This window comes from Acinonyx jubatus, chromosome E1, assembly GCF_027475565.1.
Source record: "Acinonyx jubatus isolate Ajub_Pintada_27869175 chromosome E1, VMU_Ajub_asm_v1.0, whole genome shotgun sequence".
NCBI classification, from domain to species: Eukaryota; Metazoa; Chordata; class Mammalia; order Carnivora; family Felidae; genus Acinonyx; species Acinonyx jubatus.
In genome coordinates this window covers 42,858,826-42,885,725 of record NC_069397.1, presented here as the reverse complement: position 1 = coordinate 42,885,725, position 26,900 = coordinate 42,858,826, and the positions used below count along the sequence as shown (strand labels likewise).

Sequence of the window (26,900 nt, the reverse complement as noted above, 5' to 3'; positions counted from 1 at the left end):
GTGTGTGTGTGTGTGTGTGTGTGTGTGTGCATGCAGGGGGAGGGGAGGACACTATCACTGAGCGTGGCTGCCTTGGGCTGGTTAATGGAGACAGGTAGATGCATGTGGCTGTCTAAGAATGCTTCTCCTGCATACCTGTGTGAACCTGTGGGTCCAGGAGCAGCTGTGGGTCTGCCTAGGAATTTAGACATCCATGGGGGAGGTGCAGGGGAGTCTGTGTGTCACTGAATGCCTGGACTTGTGTTGCACAGTGTCAGAGTTGTGTGTGTGTGTGTGTGTGTGTGTGTGAGATGGAACATGTGTCTGAGCTTAGGAGGGGATGCTGTGAGCATGCATTTTGTCAGTATAACACTTTATATATCTCTGCAGCCCCCCACAAAGGCCACAGCCCAGTTATAAGCCGGCAAGAATACATATTTTCTGAGCACTGACTATGTGCTGGGTCCTGGGCGAGGCTCAGGCCTGCCCTTAAGGAGCTCACTGGGTGGGAGAGCAACGAACCACTTATGGCTTAAGGCTATGGGTCCTGAGGGCCGCCCCTCATGTCCTTCCTTGGGGATGCCACAGTCCCACAACTACGGAGGTGATATGCTTTCGGCACAAACCTCCCCTCCGGACAGGAGCCCCTTAGGAAGTACACGATGCTTCTTCGTAAGGATGAATTATGGAAAGGCCACCATGAGTGAGGCTATGCCTGGGCAGTCCTCAGCCAGCCACCACCGATCACAACCAGTGTGACCATTTTACTGGGGCTGCGCTCAACTCCTGTGTCTAGTACTTACAGGGTCACCCTCATCAGCTACTTAACCTCTCTGAACCTCCAGCTTCCTCACCTGCAATGGTGATCATGATTGCCCTGACCTCACAGTGGGTGGGAGGCTTCAGTGAGACCAGGTACCAGACCACACACACACACACACACACACACACACACACACACGACACATGGGGGCTGCTGCTGGAATTATTATCAGTAATAGGAGCTGCTGCCTGGGTAATTCTTTGAAGCCCTGGCGTCAGAGGCGGTGGGAGGCAGAAGCATAACTCTGATGCCTTCATGGGCAAGCCAGGAGTCACCCCAGCAGGCAGAGACCTACGCAGTCCTAACATCAGGAGGAAGGCACCAAGGGTTGGGTCCGTGCCATTGGCTGGTGAGGGCTCAAGAATACCCATCTGGATATTTCCTATGTGTATCTCATTTTCTAGCCACTACCGTCTCAATCCCACCTTGATGCTTTTCCTCCAGTCTCTGCACCACAGACTTAACCAACAGATGTCAACATGTAACTTTAAAAAAAAAATTGGGGGCGCCTGGGTGGCTTGGTCGGTTAAGCGTCCGACTTCGGCTCAGGTCACGATCTCGCGGTATGTGAGTTCTAGCCCCGCGTCAGGCTCTGTGCTGACAGCTCAGAGCCTGGAGTCTGTTTCAGATTCTGTGTCTCCCTCTCTCTCTGCTCCTCCACTGTTCACGCTCTGTCTCTCTCTTTCTCAAAAATAAATAAACATAAAAAAAAATTGTGTGTGCGGGGGTGGTACCTGCGTGGCTCAGTTGGTTGGGCGTCAACTTCTGCTCAGGTCATGATCTCGAAGTCCATGGGTTTGAGCCCCGCATCAGGCTCTGTGCTGGCAGCTCAGAGCCTGGGACCTGCTTCGGATTCTGTGTCTCCCTCTCTCTTTGTCCTTCCCTTGCTTGCTCTCTGTCTCTCTCTCTTTCAAAAATAAACAAACATTAAAAAATGATTTATTTATGAAAAAATTTTTTAATGTTTACTTATTTTTGAGACAGAGCACGAATGGGGGAAGGGGAGAGAGAGAGGGAGACAGAATCCAAAGCAGGCTCCAGGCTCTGAGCCATCAGCACAGAGCCTGACATGGGGCTCAAACTTGCTAACCGCAAGATCATGACCTAAAGTTGAACCCTTAACCCACTGAACCACCCAGGCGGCCCTCAACATGCAACTTTTATGAAACATTGAGAATGTGTCACTTTGGGAGAATGTGTTCGTCCCTCTCCCCGCTCCCCCCCCCCCCCCCCCCCACCGCCCAGGCTCATGCTCATTTGTGTACGTGCTGCTGTATAAGGGCGTGTGCTATGGGCATGAGGTTAGGAGGGGTTGCTGGATCTGCTCCCTCTTCACCTGCCCAAACTCTGGTGGTGCCCACTGGGTGTGGTGGGGCCTGGTGGGGGCTCTTCCTCTTCCCTGACTCACACTGGTTTAGCTTGTCCCTCCCCTCCTCTGAGCCTCCTTGAGCCTGGTTCAAGGTCTTACCAGTGGTGTGCTGGGGCCAGCTCTGACCGGTTTGCAGAACCAATTGTGCAAATCTCTTCCTAACTCAGGAGCTCAGGGATGATGCCACATCGGCATCTTGAAATCAGCCATGGTAGGAATATTTCCATCGCGGGAAGTCAGCAAATGATACAAATCAGACACCCATCCACCCCCCCCCACCCCCCGCTCCGAAAACGTGTAAAACACCAGCACACCACGGGTCCTGCCTGCTGTTGTAACAACCCGCTAGCCCCTGGGAGGCCTTTGGCATCATACTTCTCTGCACAAAAGTCCTGTGAGATATTCATCATCATCTCCATTTCATATCCAGGGTTTGCGATTTACATGATTTGACTCTAGGTCTCCACTCAGCACACTGGACTGTGCACCTCAATAAACAGAACCATGCCAACTGAGAGGACTGACCGAGTTGTTAAAGATCATCGATCATCTAATCCCTCCAGTCAGTATGCAGGGAAACTGAGCTCAGAGAGGCTCACTGTGGCAGGGGCTTCCTCTGCGAATCCTGCCTGACGTAGAAGCTGCCGTCTCCCCACCAGTCTCCTAGGCCCCCATGACACTGGTGTCCACAGCAAAGCCAAGGTCACTGTCACCTGATGTTCTACACGCGTGGCTGAGGTTTGGGAAACTTTGCGCGCAGATCTTGACATTGGGTGCAAGTTATATTTTGTTTTGCTTGATTTGATCCAGTGTTCAAGACCCTCAAAAGCATTTTAAATCTTGCTTGGGTCATTGGTAGTATGTCTCTCTCATGACGTGTCACCTGCTGCTTTGATCACGGCACCTTCGCTGGAGGAACTGGGGTTAAACTTTCAGAAAGGATAAGCAAGACAGAGCTTTGTGGCCCAATAATGGAGATTCTTATCCTGTTTGACGGAGGTTCTGGCAGCCATATACTTTGGAAAGCAGGTTCCTCCCCGGCCCTCCCATTCCCACCCATGCTTTTCCTGCCCCACGATCCAGAGAATCTGGATTTTTGTCCAGTGAACAGCAGCACTTTGTCAGACGCCCACTGAGGCCCGCGCTGTGCACCTTGCCCTTGACACAGTCTTCCTTTTAGAAAGAGGGATCCTCCCCCCCACCCCTGCCCTAAAAGACCCCCCCCCCCCCAGAGACGCCCCTCCAGGATTCCCTTTTCCAGACAGCAGGGATTCCCCCAGCCATTAGACGTGGATCTCCCGTTTCGGGAAGGCGGCCCTGCCCCTCAAAGTCCCGGGGCCGGGCAGAGAGACCCACACCCGCCGCGCAGGACAGCGGACACCACACGGCTTCTCCGCAGATTCCAGGAGCCGCCCTTCTTCAGGGGACCCCCACTCCCGTACCTCGGGCGAGAGACTCTCGCGCTTCCCTCCACCCCGCGGGGAGATGCAGAGACTCCCCGGTCTCCTCCGCGTCCCCCCATCCCCGCCTCTCCACGCCCGGGGGGCTTTCACGTTCCACGGCGGGCGCGGCGACAGGTGAGCTCTCACCTGGGGCGGGTGGGACGGGAGGATGGAGGCGGGGCGGGGCGGGGGCGGGCCCCGGGCGGCGGCCCCACCCGCGACGGGGGCGGGGCGAGGCCGGCGGGGCCAATGGGGCGGGGGGCTCACCGCCCGGGGGGGGGGCCTCCAGCGTCGCTCCCTCCCCCACCCCCGCTCCGCCCCGCCCGGGTTTAAAGCCCCACGGGCGGCTGGTGGCAGCGCTGCGAGCGCTGAGCGGCGCGAGGAGATGCGACAGGGCGCCGCGCCGCCGGCACCATGCGCCCCCCGCCCGCGCTGGCCCTGGCCGCGCTCTACCTGCTGGCGCTGCCCGCCGCCGCCGCCGCCTACTTCGGGTCAGTGCCCGCCGCGCCCCTGGCCCGCGTCCCCGGCCCGCCGGCCTCCCCCTCCTCCGGCTAGAGCGGGGCCAACTTTTGCCTCCCGCTGGTCCCGGCCGCGGTGGGAACCTCGAACTCAGACCTTAGCCCCCGGCGGGCCCCTGTCCCGGCCGGCTGTCGGAATTCGCGCCCCGAGCTCGGTCTCTGGCTTCCCCCCCCCTTCCCTGCTCAGGCCCCGATCGCACCTTCTGGTGTCCCACTCTTCGTCCTCTTCGCCGCCGCTCTTCCCACCCCGCCCTGTCCGAGACCACATCCAGCCCGCTGCGCGCGGTCTCGGACCCCCGCCCGAGCTCCCGGACTCTGCACAGGTTTCGGACCCCGGCCCCATCTGTCCCGCGCACCCAGTCCCTGCGGGTCCAGGCGTCCCTCCCGCGCGCTCTGATGCCCTCCCTGGATCCTCACTCTGTGCCCTGTCTGCTTGTAACCTGGTCTCCGTCCAGCCACAGTCCTCGCCTCGGGCTCTCTCTCCACCCTCTCTCTGCCCTTCCCCCTGCAGAATGGAGACCCTGCGGGCTGCGTGGCTGGGCGGGGTGGGGTGTTACCCCGGCCGGGGGAGGGGATCGCGCGGATCCCGGCGGAGGGGGGGGGGGGGGACGCGGACCTGCGGACCCCGGGGAGTGTCAGCTGGAGATGCAGGAGGGAACCTTCCGCTAGGGAAGCCCAACCAAATCTCAGCCCCGGCGTCGGGTGAATTCCGGGGAGAACGACCGAGCGTCAGAAGGGAGGAGGCGTACGTGATTGGAAAAGGAGGATCAGAGTTGGGGAGACACCTGGGGAGAGAGCCGTGGGAGCAGCGGCTGAATGCAGTGCGAGTTACAGGGCAATTGTCCCTTCTCTCTGACCCTCCTTCTCTGACCCAGGGACCTGGGTGGGAGGTGGGGTCGTGGCTGCCAAGGCGCTTCCCTGACCTCCACCCACAGCTCGCTCCAAATGTGTACAGTCTGTGACTTTAATCTTGTCACTTTTTGTGATCTTCACTCCAAATCAGGGTGAGGTTTACAGTCCGACTAAGGCGAAGGCAATGAAACACCAAGCCAGTGAGTGACCTGCCAGACTGTTCTTAAGGACCTGCCAGAGAGGGCGAGTAAGGATCTGAGAAGTCCCTGCACAGGCCCATCTAAGGGCTGTGGGCTAATTTCCGGGTCATGACCCCTGGTTAAAACGTGCCTTGGCTGTGAGCAGGGGGCCTCTCCTGAAATATAATGGGTGGGGGTAGGCAGGTCAGCCCAGACCCTAGGTCTGAGCTCAGCTTGCTGGTGACCTGGGAAGACCAGTCTCTGGGCCTCAGTGACCTCATTTGTACAAAGAAGGGGCTGAACTGGATAGAACTGAGCTCTATTTCCGCACTGAGAACAGTGTACCAACCTGTATGCCAAAGACTTCAGGCTTGAAGGCACAGTTGTTGCCTCAGCAGGCAGGATATAATCCTGCTACTTGCTAGCTGTGTGCTCTTGGCCAAGTCACTTAACCTCTCTGTGTTTCGGTTTCTCATCTGTAAAATGAGAAGAGTGCCTATTTTGTATGAGCATTCTGTGCATTAGTACATGTAAAGCACCTAGGACAGTATCTGGCACATAGTAAATGCTCAACTATTGAGCATAGTAAATGCCAGCAATTATTATTAGTATAGAGATTGGGCATAGTCTCTTGATATCCCGGCCCTGACAGGGGTTTCTGAGCCGGGATGGAGAACAGGAGGACGAATGTCCCTGCATCCTCTTGGACCCCAGCTCATTTCCACAATTGTTTGTCTGGGTTTGGGGGTCGGAGATGGGGCGAGGGCCAGATGGGGTGAGAGGAGAGGGACTCCAGGAAACCTGGACCAGCCTGGCTGGTGTGGTTTGAAAGGGAAAGGAGTTTGTAGCAGTGCACAGGGGTAGAATTTGAGACTTGTGAGTGGGGGGGGGTGCCTTGGAAATTGGGGTGGGAGGGGATGGTTGATTAGGCCTGGGTTAGGGTTGAGAGGGATCATGTGAGTATTGGAGCCATTTCTTCCAAGTCATGAACCCAACTAGGCAAAGCTGACCAAATAGACTCAAGCCCCCACCACCCCAGTGTGGGGAACTGGACAAATAGAGAATAAGCTAAAACTGAGGCTTTGCCCTATTATGTGTTTAGTCTCAGAGACTGGACAGGATTCAGCCTGAGTTCCCACTGAGGAAGCCCTAGTGTGACTCAGTCAGGCCAGATTTTCCAGCTTCCCATCAGAATTTGCTCTCTGGAAGGAACTTGGTATCAGTCATCCACACCATAGTGAGAATGAGAGGCAATCCGCTTCTCCTTTCTCCAGGTCATTTGCATTTGAAATCTCATTTCTGATTATAAGATGAAGTGTTTGGGCATTTGATAAAAGGAAATTCAGGGGCGCCTGGGTGGCTTAGTTGGTTAAGCGGCCGACTCTCGATTTCAGCTCAGGTCATGATCTCATGGTTTGTGAGTGCGAGCCCCATGTCGGGCTCTGCACTGACAGCACAGAGCCTGTTTGGGATTCTCTGTTTCCCTCTCTCTCTGCCCCACCCCAGCTTGCTCTCTCTATCTCTCTCTCAAAATAAATAAACATTAAAAAAAAGAAAAAGAAAAAGAAAATTCAAACATCAGGAGGGCAGGTGAGGCCAATCTTCTTGGGGTCTTTGAAATCATAGAATCATAGATTTAAGAGTTGAAAGTGTCCCAGAAGCATCTGGGGTCCAACTCCCTGTTTCAAACAGGTCATGTATTATTATTTCCATTTTTCAAATGAGGCAGCCATCATCCCCCAAACCACAGTAAGCCAGCAATTGCTTCTGGGGCTTTTGTATGAACCCAGAGCTGAATTGTGGTCATGCTGATAATGCCCTAATAACTAGTGTTTCAGTTTACAAATCACTTTCTCATACGGCCTCTCTCTCTCTCATCTGATTCCCAGAGCCATTCTAAAGGTATACAGGATGCTGTAAATAGTTCCCTAGAGGAAACCAAAGGCCAGGAAAGTTTAGTGATTCACCCTATGTCACACAGCAGGATAGAGGCAGGATAGACACCAGGTTCTGCCTCCAGTCTGGGCTCTTTGCCCTCCAAACAAGAGTCTCCAGAGCTAATACTGTGTGACCATCCAGGGAGCTGGAGGGGGTAAGGGGTGGAGGGCAGCCCCCTCCCCTGCTTGGTCACTTAGGTCACTGCCTCCAAGGTCTATGGCACCTGGAGGTCCTAGATTTCCTAATTCTTTAAAAATTTTTTAACGTTTATTTAATTTTGAGAGACAGAGGCAGAGCACGAGCAGGGGAGGGGCAGAGAGAGAGAGGGGGACACAGAATCCGAAGCAGGCTCCAGGCTCTGAGCTGTCAGCACAGAGCCCGACGTAGGGCTCGAGCTCACGGACCGTGAGATCATGACCTGAGCTGAAGTCGGATGCTTAACCTACTGAGCCACCCAGGCGCCTTGTGGTTCCCTAACTCTAATGGGCTGAACCTGGCCTGGAAGTCTAGGATGACTCAAGAGCTTCTATGTCGGCTTGGATGGCTTGGAAATTCTGCAAATATTAACTTGTGTGGTGTTTTATAAATGAACATGCACTGTATCATGTGAAAAGTGGCTTTGTAAGTAGAGGTAGTTCCTGTGGATACACCTTTTCAAATCCTGGTAGACTTTGGGGGTGCTTTTAAAATGTGTGATCTCTGCATTACTTGGGTTTCTTTCCTCTCTAGGGATGATACAGAGAAGTTTATGAAAGCACAGGCTTTGGAATCAGCTAGACCTGAGTTTAAATCCCAGCCTCCTGTCTTGCTAGCTGTATGACTCTGGGTGAATGTCTTAACCTTGCTGAGCTATGGGTGATACAATACCTACCTTAAAGATTGATGCAAGGCTTAATTGAGACGATGAATGAAAGGGCCTGATTGGGTGCCTGTACAGGCTCACTTTGGGTGGTGGCTGGCCCTCTAACCATCTTCTTGGGTTGTAGAGGTGTCATCATTGTTAAGAGGCAAGACACAAACTTAACCCCCTCCCCCCCCATCAACATTACATACAGTAAAATGCAAGCATCCTAAGTGCACAGTTTGGGTTCTAACAGATGTATACCCCGTGTGCCCACCCCCACAACTACTAAATGGAACATTTCCATCAGCCCAAAGGATCCCTAAGCTCCTTTGCAATCAACCCTCCCCCACCAGCCTCAGACCATCACTTCTTTGCTTCTTGTCCTTATAGATTCGTGTTGCCCGTTGAAGTTCATACTAGTGGAATCATACGGGGTATAGCTTTTGTGTCTGAATTCTTTTGCTTACAATAATGTTTTTGAGATTCACCCATGTTAGGTATATCAGTAGGACATCCCCCCCTTTTTTTTAATCACTGAGTAGTATTCCACTGTATGGATATACTATAATTTGTTTATCCATTTACCAGCTGAGAGACATTGGTATTGTTTCCAGCTTGGGGCTATTCCAAATGCTGTAAGCGTTTGTGTACATGTAAGTATGCGGGTGTATGTTTTTATTTCTCTTGGATAAATACCTAGGGCCTGATTGTTGGGTCGTATGGTATGCCTGTGTTTAACTTTATAAGAAACAGCCAAATAGTATTCCAAAGTGACAATACTGTTTCACACAGTAATGTATGAGAGTTCCGATTACTCCATACTCTTGTCAGCTATTGTTCATCTTTTAAAAAATTTTTTTAAATGTTTATTTACTTAGTTTGAGGTGGGGAAGGGCAGAGAGAGAGGGGGAGAGAGAATCCCAAGCAGGCTCTGAACTGTCAACGCAGAGCCCGACATGGGGCTCGAACTCACAAACCGCGAGACCCTGACCGGAGCCGAAACCAAGAGTTGGACGCTTAACAGACTGAACCACCCAGGCGCCTCCCTGTCCATCTTAATTTTGGCCCTTTTAGTGGATAGGTACTTACTGTATCACATTGTGGTCTTAATTTGCATTTTCCCACTGATGAATGGTGTATTGCACATTTTTTCATGTACATGGTAATCATTTGGCTATCTTTTTCATTGGGTCATTTGTCTTTTTATTATTGATTTGTAAGAGTTCTTTGTATATTTTGGATACAGGTCCTTGGTCAGAAAGTATCGGCAATATTTCATCCCTATCTGTGGCTTGCCTTTTTCTTTTCTTTCTTTTTTTAATATATTTTATAATGTTTATTTATTTTTGAGACAGAGACAGAGCATGAATGGGGGAGGGTCAGAGAGAGGGAGACACAGACTCTGAAGCAGGCTCCAGGCTCCGAGCTGTCTGCACAGAGCCCGACGCGGGGCTCGAACCCACAGACCGTGAGACCATGACCTGAGCCGAAGTTGGAGGCTCAACCGACTGAGCCACCTAGGCGCCCCTGCCTTTTTATTTTCTTAGGAAGAATATAAGTTCTTAATTTTGAGGAAGTACAATTTTTGTCTTCTTATGTGCTTTGTGCTTTTTTCGTGTCCTATCCACGAGATGTCTGTCTACTCAGAGGCTGTAAACGTTTCCTCTTATATTTTCTTCTAGAAACTTTATGGTTTAAGCTCTTAACACTTAGGTCTATTGTTTCTTTCTTTTTTCCTTTTTTTTTGGGAGGGGGCACAAGTGAGCAAGGGGCAGAGAGAGACAGAGACAGAGAGGGAGAGATAGAGAAATGGGGGTCACCTGAAGTGGGGCCCGAGCTCACCTGATGAGGGACTCAAACTCATGAACTGTGAGATCATGACCTGAGCCAAAGTCAGAAGCTTAACCAACTGAGCCACCTCTGTTGTCACTTTTTGGTACATATTAATTGATTCAATATATGAGGTCCTATTTCTGGGCTCTCTATTCCATTCCATTAATCTACATATTTATCCTTATGCCAATACCATATAGTCTTGATTATAGTAGCTGTGTAGTAGGTGTTGAAGCCAAGTTCTCTCTTTTTAAAGTTGTTTTGGCTATTCTCGGTCCTTTGCATTTCCACATAAATTTTGAATACACTTTTTAAGTTTATTTATTTTGAGAGAGAGTGCAAGCTTAAGTGGGGGAAGGGCAGAGAGAGGGGGAGAGAAAGAATCCCAAGCAGGCTCCGCATCATCAGCACAGAGCCTGACACAGGGCTCGAACCCACAAACTGTGAGATCATGACCGAGCCGAAATCAAGAGTCGGATGCTTAACTGACTGAGCGACCCAGGCGCCCCTCCACATAAATTTTGGAATCAGCTTGTCAGTATCTATAGGAAAGCCCGCTGGGATTTTGTCTGGGATTGCCCTGAACCTATAAATCAATTTATAGAAAGAATTGATCTTCTAACAATATTGAATTTGCTGATTTATAAACAGGCGTATCTCTTTATCGGGGGCTTTTAAATTGTATTGCAGCAATATTTTGCAATTTTCAGTACGCAGGTCTTGCGAATAATTTAAAAAGATGTATTCCTATGTGTTTTATATATTTGGATGGTATTGTTTTCATTTGAAAACATTTTTAGAAGTTGATTGGGTCCTGAGGAAAACAGGGTTGGAAGGAAGAAAGGGTAGAAGAAATTTTACTGCTTTGGGGTGTTGGATTGAAAGGCAAACATCACTGATAAGAATCATTGTGCTTGGGGAAGGAATTTAGGCCGGCTTCTCCCTGGCTAAGCTGTAACCCCTCCCACCACCCCCCCCCCCCCAGAAGTTGGGCTGTGCCGTTGGGCTCAGGGTCAAACCAGCCTCCTCATGGATAGTGATGGATTTTCTAAGGCTCAGGAGGGCAGGCAAGGCAGGGGGACTCCTGGGCTGGAACCCCCTAAGGAAGAGAGCCTGGTGCCTTTAGGATTCTGTGATCAGGTAGAAGTTGGGCTCGGGAGGAGGTGGGCCGGGTGCTGTGAAGGTGAACCCCACCGTGGCATCAGTCTAAGCAGGGAGAGAGGCAGCCCAAGGCCCTACTACAGCATAAGGAGCACTGGACTTGGAGTCACACAGATTGAATTCCAATCTTCCATCCAACCATTCATTAACTGTGACCCAGGGCAAGTCAGTTAACTGTTCTAACCTCAGTTTTCTCATCTATAAAATGGGCGAATCCTTACCTTGCAGGGTTATTGTGACAGTTAAATGAGCATATATAAAAGTGCTGAAATGCTGTCTATGTATGAGGAGTTCAAGAAATCGAGCAATCTGGTCTTAGAGCCTCCCAAGTTAAGGAGCCTCTTCGGTTCCTTTCTCCCTTCATCTTTGCCCTCGTCATTGTATAATCTGAATCCTTTCTGTGCTCAGCATTTTATGTGCACGATCTCATTTAACCACTGTGACATCCCAGGAGGTGGTGCTGGAATAATTATCTTCATATAGGTGAGTGGGGAACAAAGCTCGGAGAGGCCAAGTGCCTTGCCCAAAGTCGCCTGGCACCAGAACTGGAATTCTAGCTTGTCAGAATCCAGAGCCAACCTCGTCCTCCCTGCCTCATGTTGACCTGGGGCTTGACGGGGTCTGCCTCCCTCTGGGTGGTTCTGACCCTTGAGGCCCTCCTTTCCATCACCCATACCCTTCACCTGGCATATGCCCTGGGCATCTCTTGCACTGCATGTCTTAAACTCTCGTTTTGTTGTCCGTTTTCTTTTCCACGTGCTTGTGTCTTCACCTCACGCATAGCTCCCTTTAGGCAAGGTCTTGGGGGCCCTGTTTTTGGCTGAGTCTCCCACAGTTCCTGACGTTGCCTCATGGTGTTCAGTGAATGTCCAAATGGGCAGCCCCTGTCCCTTTCGCTGGCCCTTCCTCTCCCCCCAGAACCTTCCTCTGCCCCATGATGTTTGCTCTTTCTTCTGCTTACACTTGACTCTCTTGAGCACACACTATTTGGTCATGACCTGGCCTCTGTCAGGATAGGAAGTAGAAACAAAGCAGAAAGCGATGAAGACCCAAGAGGGAGGGTGGAGAGTCTCAAAGAGCCAGAATATTCTTAAACCACCATATTCAGAGTCCTGGAAATTATTTTCTTCCTTCCTTCCTTCCTTCCTTCCTTCCTTCCTTCCTCCCTCCCTCTCTTTCTTTCTTTCTTTCTCTTTCTTTCTTTCTTTCCTTATTTCCTCCTGCCCTTTCTTTCTTTCTTTCTTTCTTTCTTTCTTTCTTTCTCCTTTTCTTTCCTTCCATAAACTCTATGCCCAATATGGGGCTTGTACGCACAACCCAGAGAGCAAGAGTTACATGCTCTATCCGCTGAGCCAGCCAGGTGCCCCCAGAGTCCTGGAAATTCTAGAGAGACTGGTTTTAGGGCGAGAGCAGAGAAGGTCTGCTTTCTTGACAGTTACATTCCCTTTAATGCCAGGTCATGTCAGAATTCAAGAATTTTTAATTATTAGAGAGACAATATAATGCATATGCCATGTCTAGGGCAGGACCCCATAATCAGACACTTTACTTTTTTGCAGAAAAACATCTGCATGTGGGGATAAATAAAGACCATAAATACTCTCATTTTGGTTCAGGTCAGGACTCGCTGCCATATGAATTCACCATAACTGCACCAAAGTTTGTAGTCGTCTGAGCTTTCTGGAGTTGGAATTGTGGATAAAGGTTTGTAACCTGTGGTAAACTTTTAGCACGTGTCACCTCTAGAGGTTGTGCCAGCGGAGTTCTATTTATTATTATTTTTTGAAATATAATTTATTGTCAAGTTGGCTAACATACAGTGTATACAGTGTGCTCTTGGTTTTGGGGGTAGATTCCCGTGATTCAGTGCTTACATATGATACCCAGCGCTCATCCCAACAAGTGCCCTCCTCAAAGCCCATCCCCCAGTCCCCCCCCAGCCCCCCATCAATCCTCAGTTTGTTCTCTGTATTGAAGAGTCTCTTACGGTTTGTCTCCCTCCCTCTCTGTTTGAAACTACTTTTTCCCCTTCCCTTCCCCCATGGTCTTCTGTTAAGTTTCTCAAGTTCCACATAGGAGTGAAAACATATGATATCTGTCTTTCTCTGACTGACTTATACCACCCAGTTCCATCCATGTTGTTGCAAATGGCAGGATTTCATTCTTTCTCATTGCCAAGTAGTATTCCATTGTATATATAAACCGCATCTTCTTTTTTTTTTTAATTTTTTTAATGTCTTATTTATTCTTAAGAGACAGAGAGAGAGAGCAGGAGCAGGTGAGCGGCAGAGAGAGAGAGAGAGAGAGGGAGACACAGACTCCGAAGCAGGCTCCAGGCTCTGAGCTGTTAGTACAGAGCCCGATGCGGGGCTCGAATTCACAGACCGTGAGACCATGACCTGAGCCAAAGTCGGACACTCAACCGACCGAGCCACCCAGGGGCCCCCATATCTTCTTTATCCATTCATCAGTTGATGGACATTTGGGCTCTTTCCATACTTGGGCTATTGTTAAAAGCGCTGCTATAAACATTGGGGTACATGTACCCCTATGCATCAGAAAGATTTGGGCCAATTCTTGTCTGGTCCTCACTGGGTATCAAAGGGAGGCTTCAGCTGCCTGGCACAACTTGTCCCCAGGAACTGAGGTTGAGAGGGAACAGACCGGCTCTCCCACTCTCCTCAGGGGCTGAGCCGGCAGCCAGAGGATTCGGGGTCCGACTGACCAAGGCTGGGGGGCCCTGAGATCCGGCTCTGGGGAGAGCACGCATCAGTGATCCGAGTCTGAGAGCCACGCCTTCCCAGTGCCTGCAGGGCCGAGCTTGGGAAGGTTGGGGTGTGGGATGGCCCCTGCAGCTTTGGAGTGAGACCCAGGGAGGACAAGGGTGTGGGAGTGGGGGCGGGGCAGGCTGAGGGACAGCCTGGAGCTACACGCCCCACCTGGGGTTGGACATCTAAGGGATTTATGCGGCCTTCAGGTGTCTGAGGAGCACCCGCTTGGGGTAGAGGATCTGAGCTGGGGATGGGGGACCGCCGGGTATGAGAAACCAGGACCTCTGCCAACGGGCTTACAGTCTACTTGGAGAGACCTGTCTGCAGCTCTAAGGAGGAAGAAAAAAGTGTCAACCATGCAGAACTCAGGGTGTTATATTTGTAAAAGTGAGAGAAGACAAAGAAAGGGGATGGTTAGAGAGAGAGAGAGAGAGAGATGGGGCTGGCAAGTAAGGAGGGCTTCCTGGAGGAGGCAGATAAGCATTAGAGCATGCTGGTACTGGACGGGGCCTTAGGATCACCTTTCCTATTCCTTGCATTGTGAGTCAAGTGTTGAAAAGGGCCGTGACCATAAAAGAGTCCAGGGGATCCGGGAGGGCTTCTGGACTGGGAGAGGCGTCCCAGGCAGGGGTTACAGCGTGAAGGAGGGCTTGGAGCCATTCCAGCATGGAGCGGACTGTGGTAGCCAAGACTGGCTACCCTGAGGGGAGGGACCCCCCTGCTACAGCCGTGGCTGGCCCTGAGTCCAGAACAGTCCAAGGTGGGAAGTTGTTCTGGTCCTGCCCTGGCGGGGGGGGGTCCCTGCTCTGTTCCCAAGGGACTCCCTTACACCTTCATCCTGAGCGCTGTCCTGACCACTCTGGGGTTCCTTGGGCACACTTAGGGAGTGGCTCCTTCACCAGGTCGGGAGGCTGCTGCTCCCCTTGGAGCTGAGAGGGGAGGTGTGGGGGTGTGGACCATCTCTGGGCCCTGTGGGGGGACAAATGGACATCTCTTCCTGGAGCAGGCTGCGAACAGTGGAACTCTCCTCCTCACACAGTGATCACGCGCAGGGCATTCCCCCAGGGGTCTGGCCCTTCCAGGGTGCCCAGCCCGGCCTGAGACTGCCTGCCTGTCCGTGGGGCAGAGGGTGACCCCTCAAGAGCCTGCCAAGCTGGTTAGTTGGTCAACTACTATGGTTCAATAACTTGGCCAAAGTTACCCAACCCTGGAGGCAGGGTTTCATGGTGGGCAGAACTGGGTGGGGGCATTGCTCGCCCCAAGGAGAGACTCAACGACTACTTGCTTTTCCCTAAAGCCTCCGTCCCATGTTCCCTAAACTGCTCCTCCCCTGGGTCAGGGCTGGGCCTGTGAACCCAAGAAGCTGGGGGAGACTGTCTTAAAGCTTCTAGCACCCCTTTTCTCTACCCCTCTCTCTCCTTACTCCAGGCTTCCCCTTTCTCTTTAGCTTCTTCATGATCCCAGACCCTCTCCTTTGATCTTCCTTCTATCTAGCAAAGTATGTTCTCAGGCACTAGCATTATATCAGACTCTCACACTTTAGTATGAATAGGCAGGCCACTTCTCTAAGCTTTATTTCTGATTTTTAGCCAAACAGAAACTGAGCATACATCTCTCCTCCCTTTAGCTGCCCAGGGGCTCAGAGGAGTCCTGGCCAGGTTGCCTTCCTTTCAAAGCAACCTGTCTTGTGTTCCTTTCATCCTAGACATTTGCTGCGGTGGTGACTGAGTTTTGCTTCCCTGAAGTGTTATGTTGAAACTGAAAGCAGAAACTGCCAGGCTTGACAGAAATAATCAGGAGACCCGGGGCACAGTCCTAGTCCCACCATGAACCCAGTGGGCCACCTTGGACAATAAATATTACGTGAACTCCCAGGGCACCAGACAGAGCAAAGCAGAGACCTACACTTGGCAACCCCCTTGCCCTCCTGCCTGCCCCCAGAAGCCCCTGGAATACCTCCCAGGAGTCCTCAGGGCAGAACCTCTGGACCTGGGCCAGCTCAAAAGGCTTCTCCAGCCTTAAACCACAACGATTCAAATGGTGTGCATTTGCACCCAGGCAGGGAGCTGGGGGAGACATTCCTAATCTCAGCCCCTGAGGGGGTCCTCTGCACAAGGGGACCCTCCACGGCCACTGTGCCGCCTGCCCCATGCACACCAGGGATGAAGGTTCCCCCTTCCCAGCTCTGCCTGAGCCGGAGTGGAGAGGGAGAGAGAGTCAGGAGGAGGGGGAAGCATCTCCTCCGCAGATGTTGCACTGGCCAAGCTCTAAATACCCGAGATTGTTGAGATGCAAAGCGTGCTTGCTGAATGGGCTGCTTGCTGCCCACTTAGCTGTGAACACACGTCTCCCCGATGCCACCCTCAGCGGCAGCCGGGTCTGCGGCTGTAAAACAGGAAGTGGAGCTGTTCTTGGAGAGACAAAGCCCACAGCTGGGCCAGGATCTTTTCTGTCTGAGCCAGGGCTGGGCTGGGCTGGGAGACATGGCTCTGGGGATGAGCTTAAGCGGGGAGGTGGTGACCAGATTCGGTCCTCAGGGTGGGTTCACGCAGCTTGACCGGAAGTGGGGAGAGAAGCTTGGGTGTTGAAGGTACCCCCCCTTCTGCAGAAGGACTGTCAGAGCCCCTATGCCCTCTCTTCTTGGGCAGGCACTGCCCTCAGCAACCCTCCCCTACTGGGAAGAGATGGGTGGTGGAGAGCACAGGGTGGGGGTGGGGGGTGTGTGTGTGTGTGTGCGCGTGTAGGGGGATTTAGTCAGGGCTGGAAGCGGTGGGCTGAGATGTTTGGGATGAAAGCTCAAAGGGAACGCTTACCATGCAAATGGCCCTGCAGCGGAAGCCTGTTATCAGGAGCATCTAATGGGGTTTTGCAGGGCCAAGGCCAATGCTTCAGGCAGGGCAAAGCTTTCCTGGTTCCCAGGCAGCTGCCCATAGTTGGCATGGTCCCTGGTGCCAGGCACAGCTCCTGGCCCCTCCAGCGAAGGGTCCAGACAGGCTGGCATTACCTGGTGCCCTGGGAAGTGCCAGCTTTGTCCTATACTACCCACCCACTCAGTCACCCACATCCTGGAACCATCAAACTTCTCAACCAGAAACAGGGGTGGGGGTGGGGGGGGGAAGAATGGAGCCTGGAGCACCCCCAAGTGATGGGAAATGCACTACAGCTGCCAGGTCTTCCCCAGCTAGCCAGGGGTGCTCCCTGGGAGCTTCTTCTGCCTCCTCCCCACCCCCCAGGCCTCCTACTACAGGCAGGACAGGACTGGCCAAGGTCAGGTTCTCACCCAGATGGAGCTAAGAGTTCTGATCCCTGAGCAGCTACTGATTGTTCCATGGGGAGCTGGGCTGGTTCAAAGCCTTCTTCTCCTTCTTCTGCTTCTTGGGGCCTTGGGAAATTCTGGAGTACTCCTGAGTGCAACCAAGTTCCTTCTAGACTGTGAGCTCCTCGAGGGCGGGAGCAGGTCCCAGCAGCCAGCTTGGCGCCTGGCACACAGCGAGTGCTCAAGAGTGCCACTTGCCTGGAGCTTACGGTGTTGGGCACTGTTCTAAGAGCTGTACAAAAATGAACTCATTTAATCCTCCTGACAACCCTGTGAGGTAGGTACTGTGGTTATCTGTATTTTATAGATGAGGCACAGAGAGGTGAAGTGCTTCGCCCAAGGTGGCACAACGACTAAGAGACGGAAGTGGGACTGGAACCCAAGCAGTCTGGGCCGGTCATGGTCTCCCACTGGTCAGTGTGTATTTGTTAGTTGGAATGAGCTCAGGGGCAGAGTGGATGTGCCCAAGGTCACCAGTGAGTGTAGGCAGACTGGGACCAGGCCACCCAGGCCAGAACAGCTCTGGGGGCCTGAGATCCTTGGGTCCCTCTACTCCAGCAGGTGGTGGGTGACCGTTCCAGGGTGAGCTCCATTTCCTTTCTGGGGTTTAGTGATGACTGGGGTCCTGCGGAAGGTAACTGAAAGCAGTTTCCTGGGACACTTTCTCCAAGTCCTGGGAGAACCTTCTTTTCCTTCCTTCAAGGTCATCCCAGATGGGGCAGCTTCAGCCAAAACTGTGGATGGGGTGAGCACTAGAGAGTGAAAGGAGGGCCAGGGCAGGAGGGGCCGGGGTGAGCAGAGGAGGCCTGGGTGTGGGGGGGTAGGTGAGATGAAGTCCCCAGGGGCACCCTTGACTTTTCCCACGCTGGGTGGAGACAGGGTGGCCCCGGGAGTAGCTGTGGATGCTCTGGAGTCAAAGCCAGGGACATCTTGTTGTGTAGGGGTGGGGGCTTGTGGCCTTATTATTACACTAAGGGCTTTGGGCTGAAGGTACAGAGAGCAGAGAGTCACAGGCGGGACGCAAAGAAGGGAGGAGAATGGAGTTGGCCACATGGGGTTGTTGCTTTCTTGACAAGAGAAGAGGCACTGGAAGTCAGCCTTGAGGAGCCCGACTGGAAGCAGGAATGGGGGACACCAGCTGGGCCAAAGCAGATACAGCGGGGGGAGGGATGGTGTGGTCCCAGAGGGCTCAGGAACACGTGAATCAGGCAGAAGCCTGAAGGAACTCTTGTCCCACAGCCCAGAAGAGCAGCTAGCAACTTCACAACTTACTCAGCCCCTGCTCTTCAGCTCAGAACACTGACTACTTGTGTGGCTGATGGCATCTGACCTGACCACAGAGCAGTATCTTTATGAAAACAAATTTTGTCTGAATTCGTAAGACTGATGAGGCTCACTTGATCTCTTCCGGGTGTACGGCTTACTCTCATGGGGCCCGACTGACGTGTGGGCAATTAAGTTTTTGCAGAGAGGCGGGTGGGTGGGGTTCTTGGGCCTGGGGTGCCGGGGAATGCGGCTTCTTCAAGGGGAGGGGATCATGCCCACAGATCCTGAATCAGACTGGAGCCTGCAGTGCCTGGAATGCTCCTGAGGTCCGGGAAGAAGCCTTCCCTGGTAGCTGCCAAGGGAAGGGCATGTGGAGGATAGCTCACTAACACCACCGGAGGAAATATGGTGTTTTCCAAATTTGATGTCCTAGCACTGTCTCATCCAAGGAAACAGGATCCCAGCTGCGACACAGAAAATAAATAAAAGGCAAACTGCGTCCTGGAAGACCTCCCAGCTGTCTTCCTAGGTCCTGTGGGGGTCCCCAAGGCAGTGCCAGAGAGCTTTCTCTGAGAGCAGCCCTGGGCAGACCAGGGCCCAGTGTGGCCTGAGGCCTCTATGCGGTTGGCTGCCTTTCCTGACCATTAATCGCTACTAAGTGTCATTACTGCTAATAAAATTAACCGACTTTATACTGGACTTCTGGGGCCATCAATCACAAGGCCTATTAAACGAAATTTAAAAAAATAGGTGCCTATGGAGAGGGTGTTTGCTGAGCCTGGCTCACAAGTGCAGGCGAGGCCATGCTGGTACTCCACAGCTGTCAGAAGGTCGTGATCAGTGACAGCATCCTTAGTTGGACAGCCAACTCCGGGCCTTGACACTGTACTACAGATAGGAGCATCTAAGGCAAGAACACAGCTGCCTGTAGGAAGACTCTGGGGCCAGGGCTGAAAAGCTCCCCAAATTCTCCCTCCTACTCTCACTTCTGCTTCCCTCTATGTGTTTGGTTCTTTCTTTTTCTCTCTCTTTGGGCCAGCTTCTTCTTTTTATCTCCTGAGTTACAGGCCCCATTGCCCAAAGAAAGGAAGAGAGAGAAAGCAACAGTATGCGCTCGTCATTCCAATTCCTAATTCCCAGAGAAAGGACTGATTGGCCCAGCTTCGGTCATGTGATTCCTCATTGGTCCAATCAGTAGGCCAGAGCAGCAAGGTCATGTGGTATGAAATGGCCGACCCCATGGTATCCATGTAGCTGGGAAGAAGCAGTGGGTAGCCAACTCAACAGATGTCTGCAAGCTAAAGGTCTTAGAAGAAGCACTCAAAAAGTGATAATAATATAGACTATATAGGATAAGATATAAGGTATCATATAGCTATAATGATATAATAGTATTGTTCTTAGAATGCCGTTTGAGACAGGCCTTGAAGGATGCACAGCCCCGTTGGTCCAAACTGCCATCACTCCCTGCTTGTTCTCTCACCTGTCAATCAGCTGCTACAAGGGAGGTCCCAATTTCCAACACACAGGAACAGTGTGAGCAGCTTTCCCGCACACCAGCACCTGCTGGTGAGGGGCTAGATGGCTCCCGCACACCAGCACCTGCTGTGAGGGGCCAGATGGCTCCTGCTCCCTTTGCACCCTTCACACTGGAAGTCAGTCAGGGTGGGGCCTCCTCAGCTAGAGCTGACATCTGGACCTGCCAAGGGTCAAGCTCTAAGGGTTTCCTGCCAGGCTGCAGGGAGGGGTTTGGGTGTAGACCTAGTGGGCCGGAAATTTACCCATTTGCCCCAAGATTAATGATTAACGGGTCCCTGCCCTCACCCTGTCTAGCAGGGGAGCCTAGGGCCAGGCTGGGCCAGGAGGAGCCTGATAGCATCTGTCTCTGCTCAGGGGTTTCGGAGATATGCTCCACACTGGGTTGGCTGCATCTGATGGATTTAGAATCTACGGGCACTTTCTGGGGGCACCTGGGGCCTGGCCAGATCCCACACTCTCCCTGGGGCAGTGTGGCATCCAGCCAGATGTCCTGGCTGGGTCAGGTGGCTCTAAACAGGAGAGCTGGGCCCTTGGTTCCATGCAGTATGTGCCTCCCTGACCACGCAGCTGGGCCAGGGCTTGCCTTGGCCGTGGTGTATAAGCAAGAGTGACAAGGGCCACATCCAAGCAGGAGCTTTAGGAGCCGTCACCTGGTTTCATTTTTGCTCATTATCTTGGCCATGAGGCTGGCGTGTTCCAGAAGGCAGCTGCTTCCTCTAGCCTGGGTCTGGAATGGTATATATTCTACCCATGCTGAGGACCACCAGGGTACAGGGTAGGCAACAGGAGAACCGTCTCAGAGAGGTTCTGGGGAGAGTGAAAAGGAACTCTAATGTAGTCCCTGCCTTGCTGCTCATCTGCTGTACGGCTCGGGCTAGTCACTGCCTCCTCATAAAACTGTGTTTCCTTATGTGGACAAAGGGAAGACTCTGCCCAGGTTGGAGAATAAAGCACCTTGCAAGAGGAAGGAATCTTGAGAAACTCTAACCGGCAGAAAGGTGAACCAGAGTGTCCCAGGCACTGTGGTGGGCCCAGGAGGCAGAAAGGATCCTCTTTGCACTTCCCAGAGGAAAAAAGCAAGGTTTCAAGGTTTACACAACTAAGAAGTGGCAGCCTGACTTCAGAATCCATGAACTTCAGATATAGTAGAACGGCAAGACTGGGGCTGACGGCCTGATGGAAATTCATCCAGCCATCGGCCAGTTTATCCATCCATCTGTTCCTTCCTTCCTCCTTCTTTCCTTCCTTCCTTCCTCCATCCATCCAGGTATTCCCTAAGGATCCCTTTGTAACAGGCACTGAGTGGCCAAATGGTTGAAGATCTGGGAATTATGGAAACAGGCTAGGTCGGCATGGGATTACATGGGCAGCAATATAAGGGAGAGAGGGATCTCAGAGAAGCTGCTGAGTGTTTGCCCAACATCTACCCCTGTCCGCCTGCCCCCTCTTAGGAATATGGCTCTACCCTCCAGGCAGCAGTCACGCTACATGCAGTTTTTTTCCCAAACTTTCCTGATCATAGAAGCCGCCCAAGATGTGTAGTAAATACAGATTCCCAGGCTGCGCCCCAGACCAATAGAGTCAGAATTGCCAATCGTGGATTCTGGGCATCTGTATTTTTAATAAGCACCCAGATGATTTTTATGATTGGGCCAAGTTCGGACATAGAGCAGAGACTTTGGCATCTGGAAAACTTGGGCACTAGACCCTGTTACAAGCACTTGGGTTTTCTACTCTGTGAAATGGGCACATACCCCATGGGGCTGGCCTGCCTCCCAGCAGGGTATAAATGAAGCCCCCTAGGAGGTCCCTTTCCTCTTGCTTGTCCCATGTCTTCCTTCCCCCCTTCCCCCATCATGTCCCCTGAGGGTCACTAGCTCCCTCTTTTGCTCTCTCTAGCCTGACTGGGCGGGAGGTCCTGACACCCTTCCCAGGGCTGGGCACCGCTGCGGCCCCAGCACAGAGCGGGGCCCACCTGAAGCCGTGTGACCTGCTGAAGCTGTCCCGCCGACAGAAACAGCTCTGCCGGAGGGAGCCCGGCCTGGCCGAGACCCTGCAGGACGCTGCTCACCTCAGCCTGCTCGAGTGCCAGTTTCAGTTCCGACATGAGCGCTGGAATTGCAGTCTGGAGGGGAGGACAGGCCTGCTCAAGAGAGGTAGTGGGGGTGCTGGGGAGGAGGGGCTGGGGGAGGGTGGGGGGGCTAGGGAGGACGAGGCTTGGGGAGGAGGGACAGCTGGGGACGAGGGGGGCTGGGGGGCTGGGGAGGACTGGAGAGGAGGAGGGCTGGGGAGGAGGAGGGTACTTGGGGAGAAAGGGGCTAGGGAGGAGGGGGCTGGGGGGCTGGGGACAAGGCCCCCATTCCTGCTCCCCTGGCCCCTGGGCCCAGGCCATGCTGCCCTTGTGAACCTAGCATAGTCCCAGTGAGAAGAGTCCTGGGAGTTAATGAGGCCCAGTCTTTCCCTCAGCTTGGGGGGAGTGGAGGAGCAGGGGAGATACAGGGAAAGAGGAGGCCCAGCCCATTCCTGGATCCTGGAGGACCCCACAGTTGAGCTGCGTGGCCCCCCAGTCCCCTCCCTCAGCCTCCTGCGCACACACACATGCACACACACGCAAAACAAGGTACAAGAACATGTAAGGGTGGAAGGCAGGGAATAGTTGGCCGAATACCCTGACACAGGCCGGATTCAGGTGCTTACTCACGCCCATGGCTTTGTTCATCGCATCCGTTGGTCCACCGTTTCCTCTTCCCCTTCCATTCACACCCGGCCTTCTTCCCTCCTCGCTGCGTCCTCCCACCCCTCGTTCACTAAGTGTCCGGTGAGGCTCGCAGCGAGCCAGCCACGGTGCTGGATGCCGGAGGCACCGAGCTGCACGAGACCCCCCTGCCCTTGGAGAGCTTACAGCCCACGGGGGAAGCAGGTCATCATGTGACTCTGTCACCAAGTAGGAAGGGGCTTTTACAAAAAGGCAGCGATGGGGGCAGCTAGGTGGCTCAGTCTTAAGTGTCCGACGTCAGCTCAGATGGTGATCTTGCGGTTCGTGAGTTCAAGCCCCACATGGGCTCCGCACTGACCGTGCAGAGCCTGCTTGGGATTCTCTCTCTCTCTCTCTCTCTCTCTCGTCTCTCTCTCCCTCTCTCTCTGCCCCTCCCCTGCTCACACCTGTGCTCTCTCTCTCTCTCAAAATAAATAAGTAAACTTAAAAGAAATAAGGCAGGGGCGCCTGGGTGGCGCAGTCGGTTAAGCGTCCGACTTCAGCCAGGTCACGATCTCGCGGTCCGTGGGTTCGAGCCCCGCGTCAGGCTCTGGGCTGATGGCTCGGAGCCTGGAGCCTGTTTCCGATTCTGTGTCTCCCTCTCTCTCTGCCCCTCCCCCGTTCATGCTCTGTCTCTCTCTGTCCCCAAAAAATAAATAAATGTTGAGAAAAAAAAAAAAAAAGAAATAAGGCAGTGATAGTACATGGGAGGCCAGCTGCTGTCCGTGGTGGGGAAGGGCCTGGGATGGAGCTGCTGCTACTCCCCAAAGGGTGCTGCCAGCACCCAGGTGCGCTGGAGAGCAGGAGGGGGTGGGGGCAGGTTTGCGCCACGGCCCACAAGAACACGAGAGAAGTGACGGTCCCGGAAGGGCATGGGATGGTCAGTCTGGAACAAGTCACGCAGGAGACTCAGGGTCACTCCGTCATTAGGTCCGCTCCACGGTAGGTAGCAGAGAGCGACATTTCAGAGGCGTCCTGAAACGCAGGGAGCCCACAGAGCATATTTCAGGGGACCGGGGGCCTCAGAAATGGGTCCAGCTGGCTCACACGCGGCCTTCGGGTCGAGATCAGCGGTTTGGCCCCCGCTCTGCCTCTCACCAGGTGCCGAGTCGCTTCTCTTTGCATCTCAGCCTTCTCGTGTGTCCCGTAGAGTCAGGCGCTCCTGTCTGCCGCCCTGGGAGCCCGGGCATACGCTCCATAGTGAATTTGAAAGTTCCGTCTAAAGGGCAGCAGCTTGCAGCCCGAGTCTCAGGCGCGGGTGTCACAAGGGTGCCCCGGGCCACATCCTCAGGTCCATATGACCCTCGTCCGGCTCGTCACGCCCCCCCCCCCCATCAGCTCTTCTGCCCTCAGAGGGTAAAGGGCAGCCTCTGACCCCCCTCTCTCCCCTCCCTCCCGGATCCCCCCCCCCCCCCGGGTGCCCGGCCCAGGTTTCAAGGAGACGGCCTTCCTGTATGCAATGTCCTCCGCTGCCCTCACCCACACTCTGGCCCGGGCCTGCAGCGCCGGGCGCATGGAGCGCTGCACCTGTGATGATTCTCCGGGCCTGGAGAGCCGGCAGGCCTGGCAGTGGGGCGTGTGCGGCGACAACCTCAAGTACAGCACCAAGTTCCTGAGCAACTTCCTGGGGCCCAAGAGAGGAAGCAAAGACCTGAGGGCACGGGCGGACGCTCACAACACCCACGTGGGCATCAAGGTGAGCACGTTGCCGGGAGGCCTGAAGCCTGGCCCCAGCCAGGGTGCCGGGCCAGGGAGCCGGGTCTGCAGGAGGCCTGCCTCTGCCGTGCCCCTCAGCACACACACAGAGCTGTCCCAGGAGGAACCTCGCCCCTTCAACCAGCACACCAGTACCAAGTAGCGGGAAGTAGGGAAGGGTGCTGGATGGCACGGCGGGCTGGGCGGCGGGTGGGAGCCAGGCTTGGGATGCGGCCGTGATGAGGCAGAAACCTGTTTGCAGAGGGGTCCCCGTGCCAGAGACTGTCCTTCCCGGACATCCTGGAAGCCAACGTCGTTTGAAAACTTTGATATCTTTTGCAACATCACCTCTTCCTCCACCTTACAGATGGGACGATCAAGGAGGCCCACAGAAGGGGAGGGACTTAGCAGAGGACACACAGTAGTGGGAGGACTGGAGGGTAAAAGGTGTCTAAGCCTACCGGGATGAGAGGCTGGGAGAGGCGAGGGTTCAAGCTCTCTAGCAAATGGAGTTCTGTGTCCTCATCACTGAGTCGGGGTAAACCAGGGCTGCCGCGTTCAGTTGTGCGGGTTTTCCACTCCACGAGAACTCTGGGCCAAGGGAGGGAGCTGGGGCTGAGATCCGGCCCACATTGCTCTCCGCCAGGCGGGCACGTTGGCCCAGCGTCAGGGTGGCCTCGAGCTACTTTGCACAAAGGTGGCGTGTGGGCTAGCCTGGGTCCCATTCACCCTCTTCCCTCCATCTCTTGCCCATCCTGCTGCCCCGCCCCCGACGGGGTCTACACTGGCCTACACCGGTGCCACGGCCCTGACCACGCCTGCATTCCCTCTCTCCTCGCAGGCAGTGAAGAGTGGCCTCAGGACCACATGTAAGTGCCACGGTGTGTCGGGCTCCTGTGCCGTGCGCACCTGCTGGAAGCAGCTCGCCCCGTTCCGCGAGACGGGCCAGGCGCTAAAACTGCGTTATGACTCAGCTGTCAAGGTGTCCAGTGCCACCAACGAGGCCTTGGGCCGCCTGGAGCTGTGGGCGCCCGCCCGGCCAGGCAGCCCCACCAAGGGCCCGGCCCCGCGGCCCGGGGACCTGGTCTATATGGAAGACTCGCCCAGTTTCTGCCGGCCCAGCAAGTACTCGCCCGGCACGGCGGGCAGGGTGTGCTCCCGGGAGGCCAGCTGCAGCAGCCTGTGCTGCGGGCGGGGCTACGACACCCAGAGCCGCCTGGTGGCCTTCTCCTGCCACTGCCAGGTGCAGTGGTGCTGCTACGTGGAGTGCCAGCAGTGCGTGCAGGAGGAGCTCATGTACACCTGCAAGCATTAGGCCTGCGGCCCGGTGTGCCAGGGGGGCGCTGCCAGGACCCCGCGGTGCTCGGCCACGTGGAGGCCCCCCAGGCAGGCGCACGCGGCGTGCACCCCGAAGTCGGTGCCCGCGCGCGCGCACTCCTCTCCACTGGGCCCGGCAGCCCTTCCCTCCCCCGACACCCAGCAAAGAGAGGTTGCGGGGGGACTGGAACTGAGGGTCCCCAACCACGTTGGAGCAGGAGGGCAGAGTAGGAAAGGATGCAGGGGGAATAAGGGAGACCAAAGGAGGAAGGACTCAGGGTTTTTTGAGGGGGAACCACCTCGCTGTCTCAGTTCCTCGGATGAGTGGCCTAGAGCCAGCCAGGCTGGGCCAGCAGGGCGCTGGGAGGCAGTGTCAGCATGTGGCTTTGCTGGGCTAGAGGTGGGGGCGGGGCGGGGCAGGCCAGGTGGCAGGGGCTGTTTGGAGAAAGGAAGGCTTTCTGGGCCCAAGGGAGGCCAAGTCCGACACCTGCCCCGGAGCCCGGTGTACTTGATTTGGCTTTTCAAATATGCACTGAGGCGTCGTTCTTGCCTTGAGAGCTGAGTTATTCACACCCACTGGGCCCTGCTGGATAAGAGCACCAGTGAATGCAGGACTGGTAGGGAGAGCCAGCGAGTGCGCTGAGGTTGCACAGAGAGACAGTGACCCCTCGCCGTTTTCTGGGTGTGGAACTTTTAGTCCCCGCGCAGGAGAGGGTGACAGCCTTCTGGTTCGAGGCGGGGACGCAAGGAGCTCCGTTTCTCAGCCTCCCCTTAAGCCCGGTTTGATCAGCTCCCCTGTGGCTGCGGTCCACCCGTGCCGTGAGGCCCCAACACAGCTGACGGTCGTGACACAGTAGAGTCCCGAATCTGGTTACGTTTCTGCTCTTGCAGCCACTCATCTAATTAAGGTTTTTGCCCTGGGGTTACAGGTGCAGGGAAGTCTTCGCTAAGCCTGGCTCCTGGGGAGCCCCCGTCACTTACTGATGGCCCCCACTTTGGCTCCTACCTGAGGAATAGAAGTCACTTTGCTAATTTCCTCTGATCCTGTGGACACTGCCAGTGCTACCTTCCAAGGCTCTATGTGGGAGGAGGAGAGAGTAATTGGTACATATATACAGGCGCGCGCGCGCACACACACACACACACACACACACACTCCTTGGACCCGCCAGGCTGAGGGTTCCCACTTAGCCGCACACTCTCTCCGGTTCAGAACCAAGACCTTTCAGGGGTCACTCTGCTGGAAGCTGAGTGCTTCCCCAGAGCAGGGCCCACGGCCAGCCAGGAGGAAGTGACCTCCATC

The 26,900-nt window shown here is 54.3% G+C and overlaps 1 protein-coding gene across 1 annotated transcript; it reads left to right on the top strand.

Annotated features, from left to right (window-relative positions):
* The first annotated feature begins 3,977 nt into the window (after window positions 1-3,977).
* On the top strand, window positions 3,978-26,146 carry WNT9B (Wnt family member 9B). The gene is made up of 4 exons (XM_053212079.1): window positions 3,978-4,104; window positions 21,730-21,986; window positions 24,016-24,281; window positions 25,122-26,146. The coding sequence occupies exons 1-4, from the start codon at window positions 4,028-4,030 to the stop codon at window positions 25,593-25,595; spliced, it is 1,074 nt and encodes a 357-aa protein (XP_053068054.1). The 5' UTR covers window positions 3,978-4,027; the 3' UTR covers window positions 25,596-26,146.
* Window positions 26,147-26,900: the final 754 nt, after the last annotated feature.

Bases quoted from the DNA above. Each gene is read 5' to 3' on its own strand.
- WNT9B (XM_053212079.1), top strand. From the start codon at position 4,028: ATGCGCCCCCCGCCCGCGCTGGCCCTGGCCGCGCTCTACCTGCTGGCG. The intron at 21,987-24,015 runs GTAGTGGGGGTG...TGCCCGGCCCAG, and splicing joins GACAGGCCTGCTCAAGAGAG to GTTTCAAGGAGACGGCCTTC. The intron at 24,282-25,121 runs GTGAGCACGTTG...CTCTCCTCGCAG, and splicing joins ACACCCACGTGGGCATCAAG to GCAGTGAAGAGTGGCCTCAG.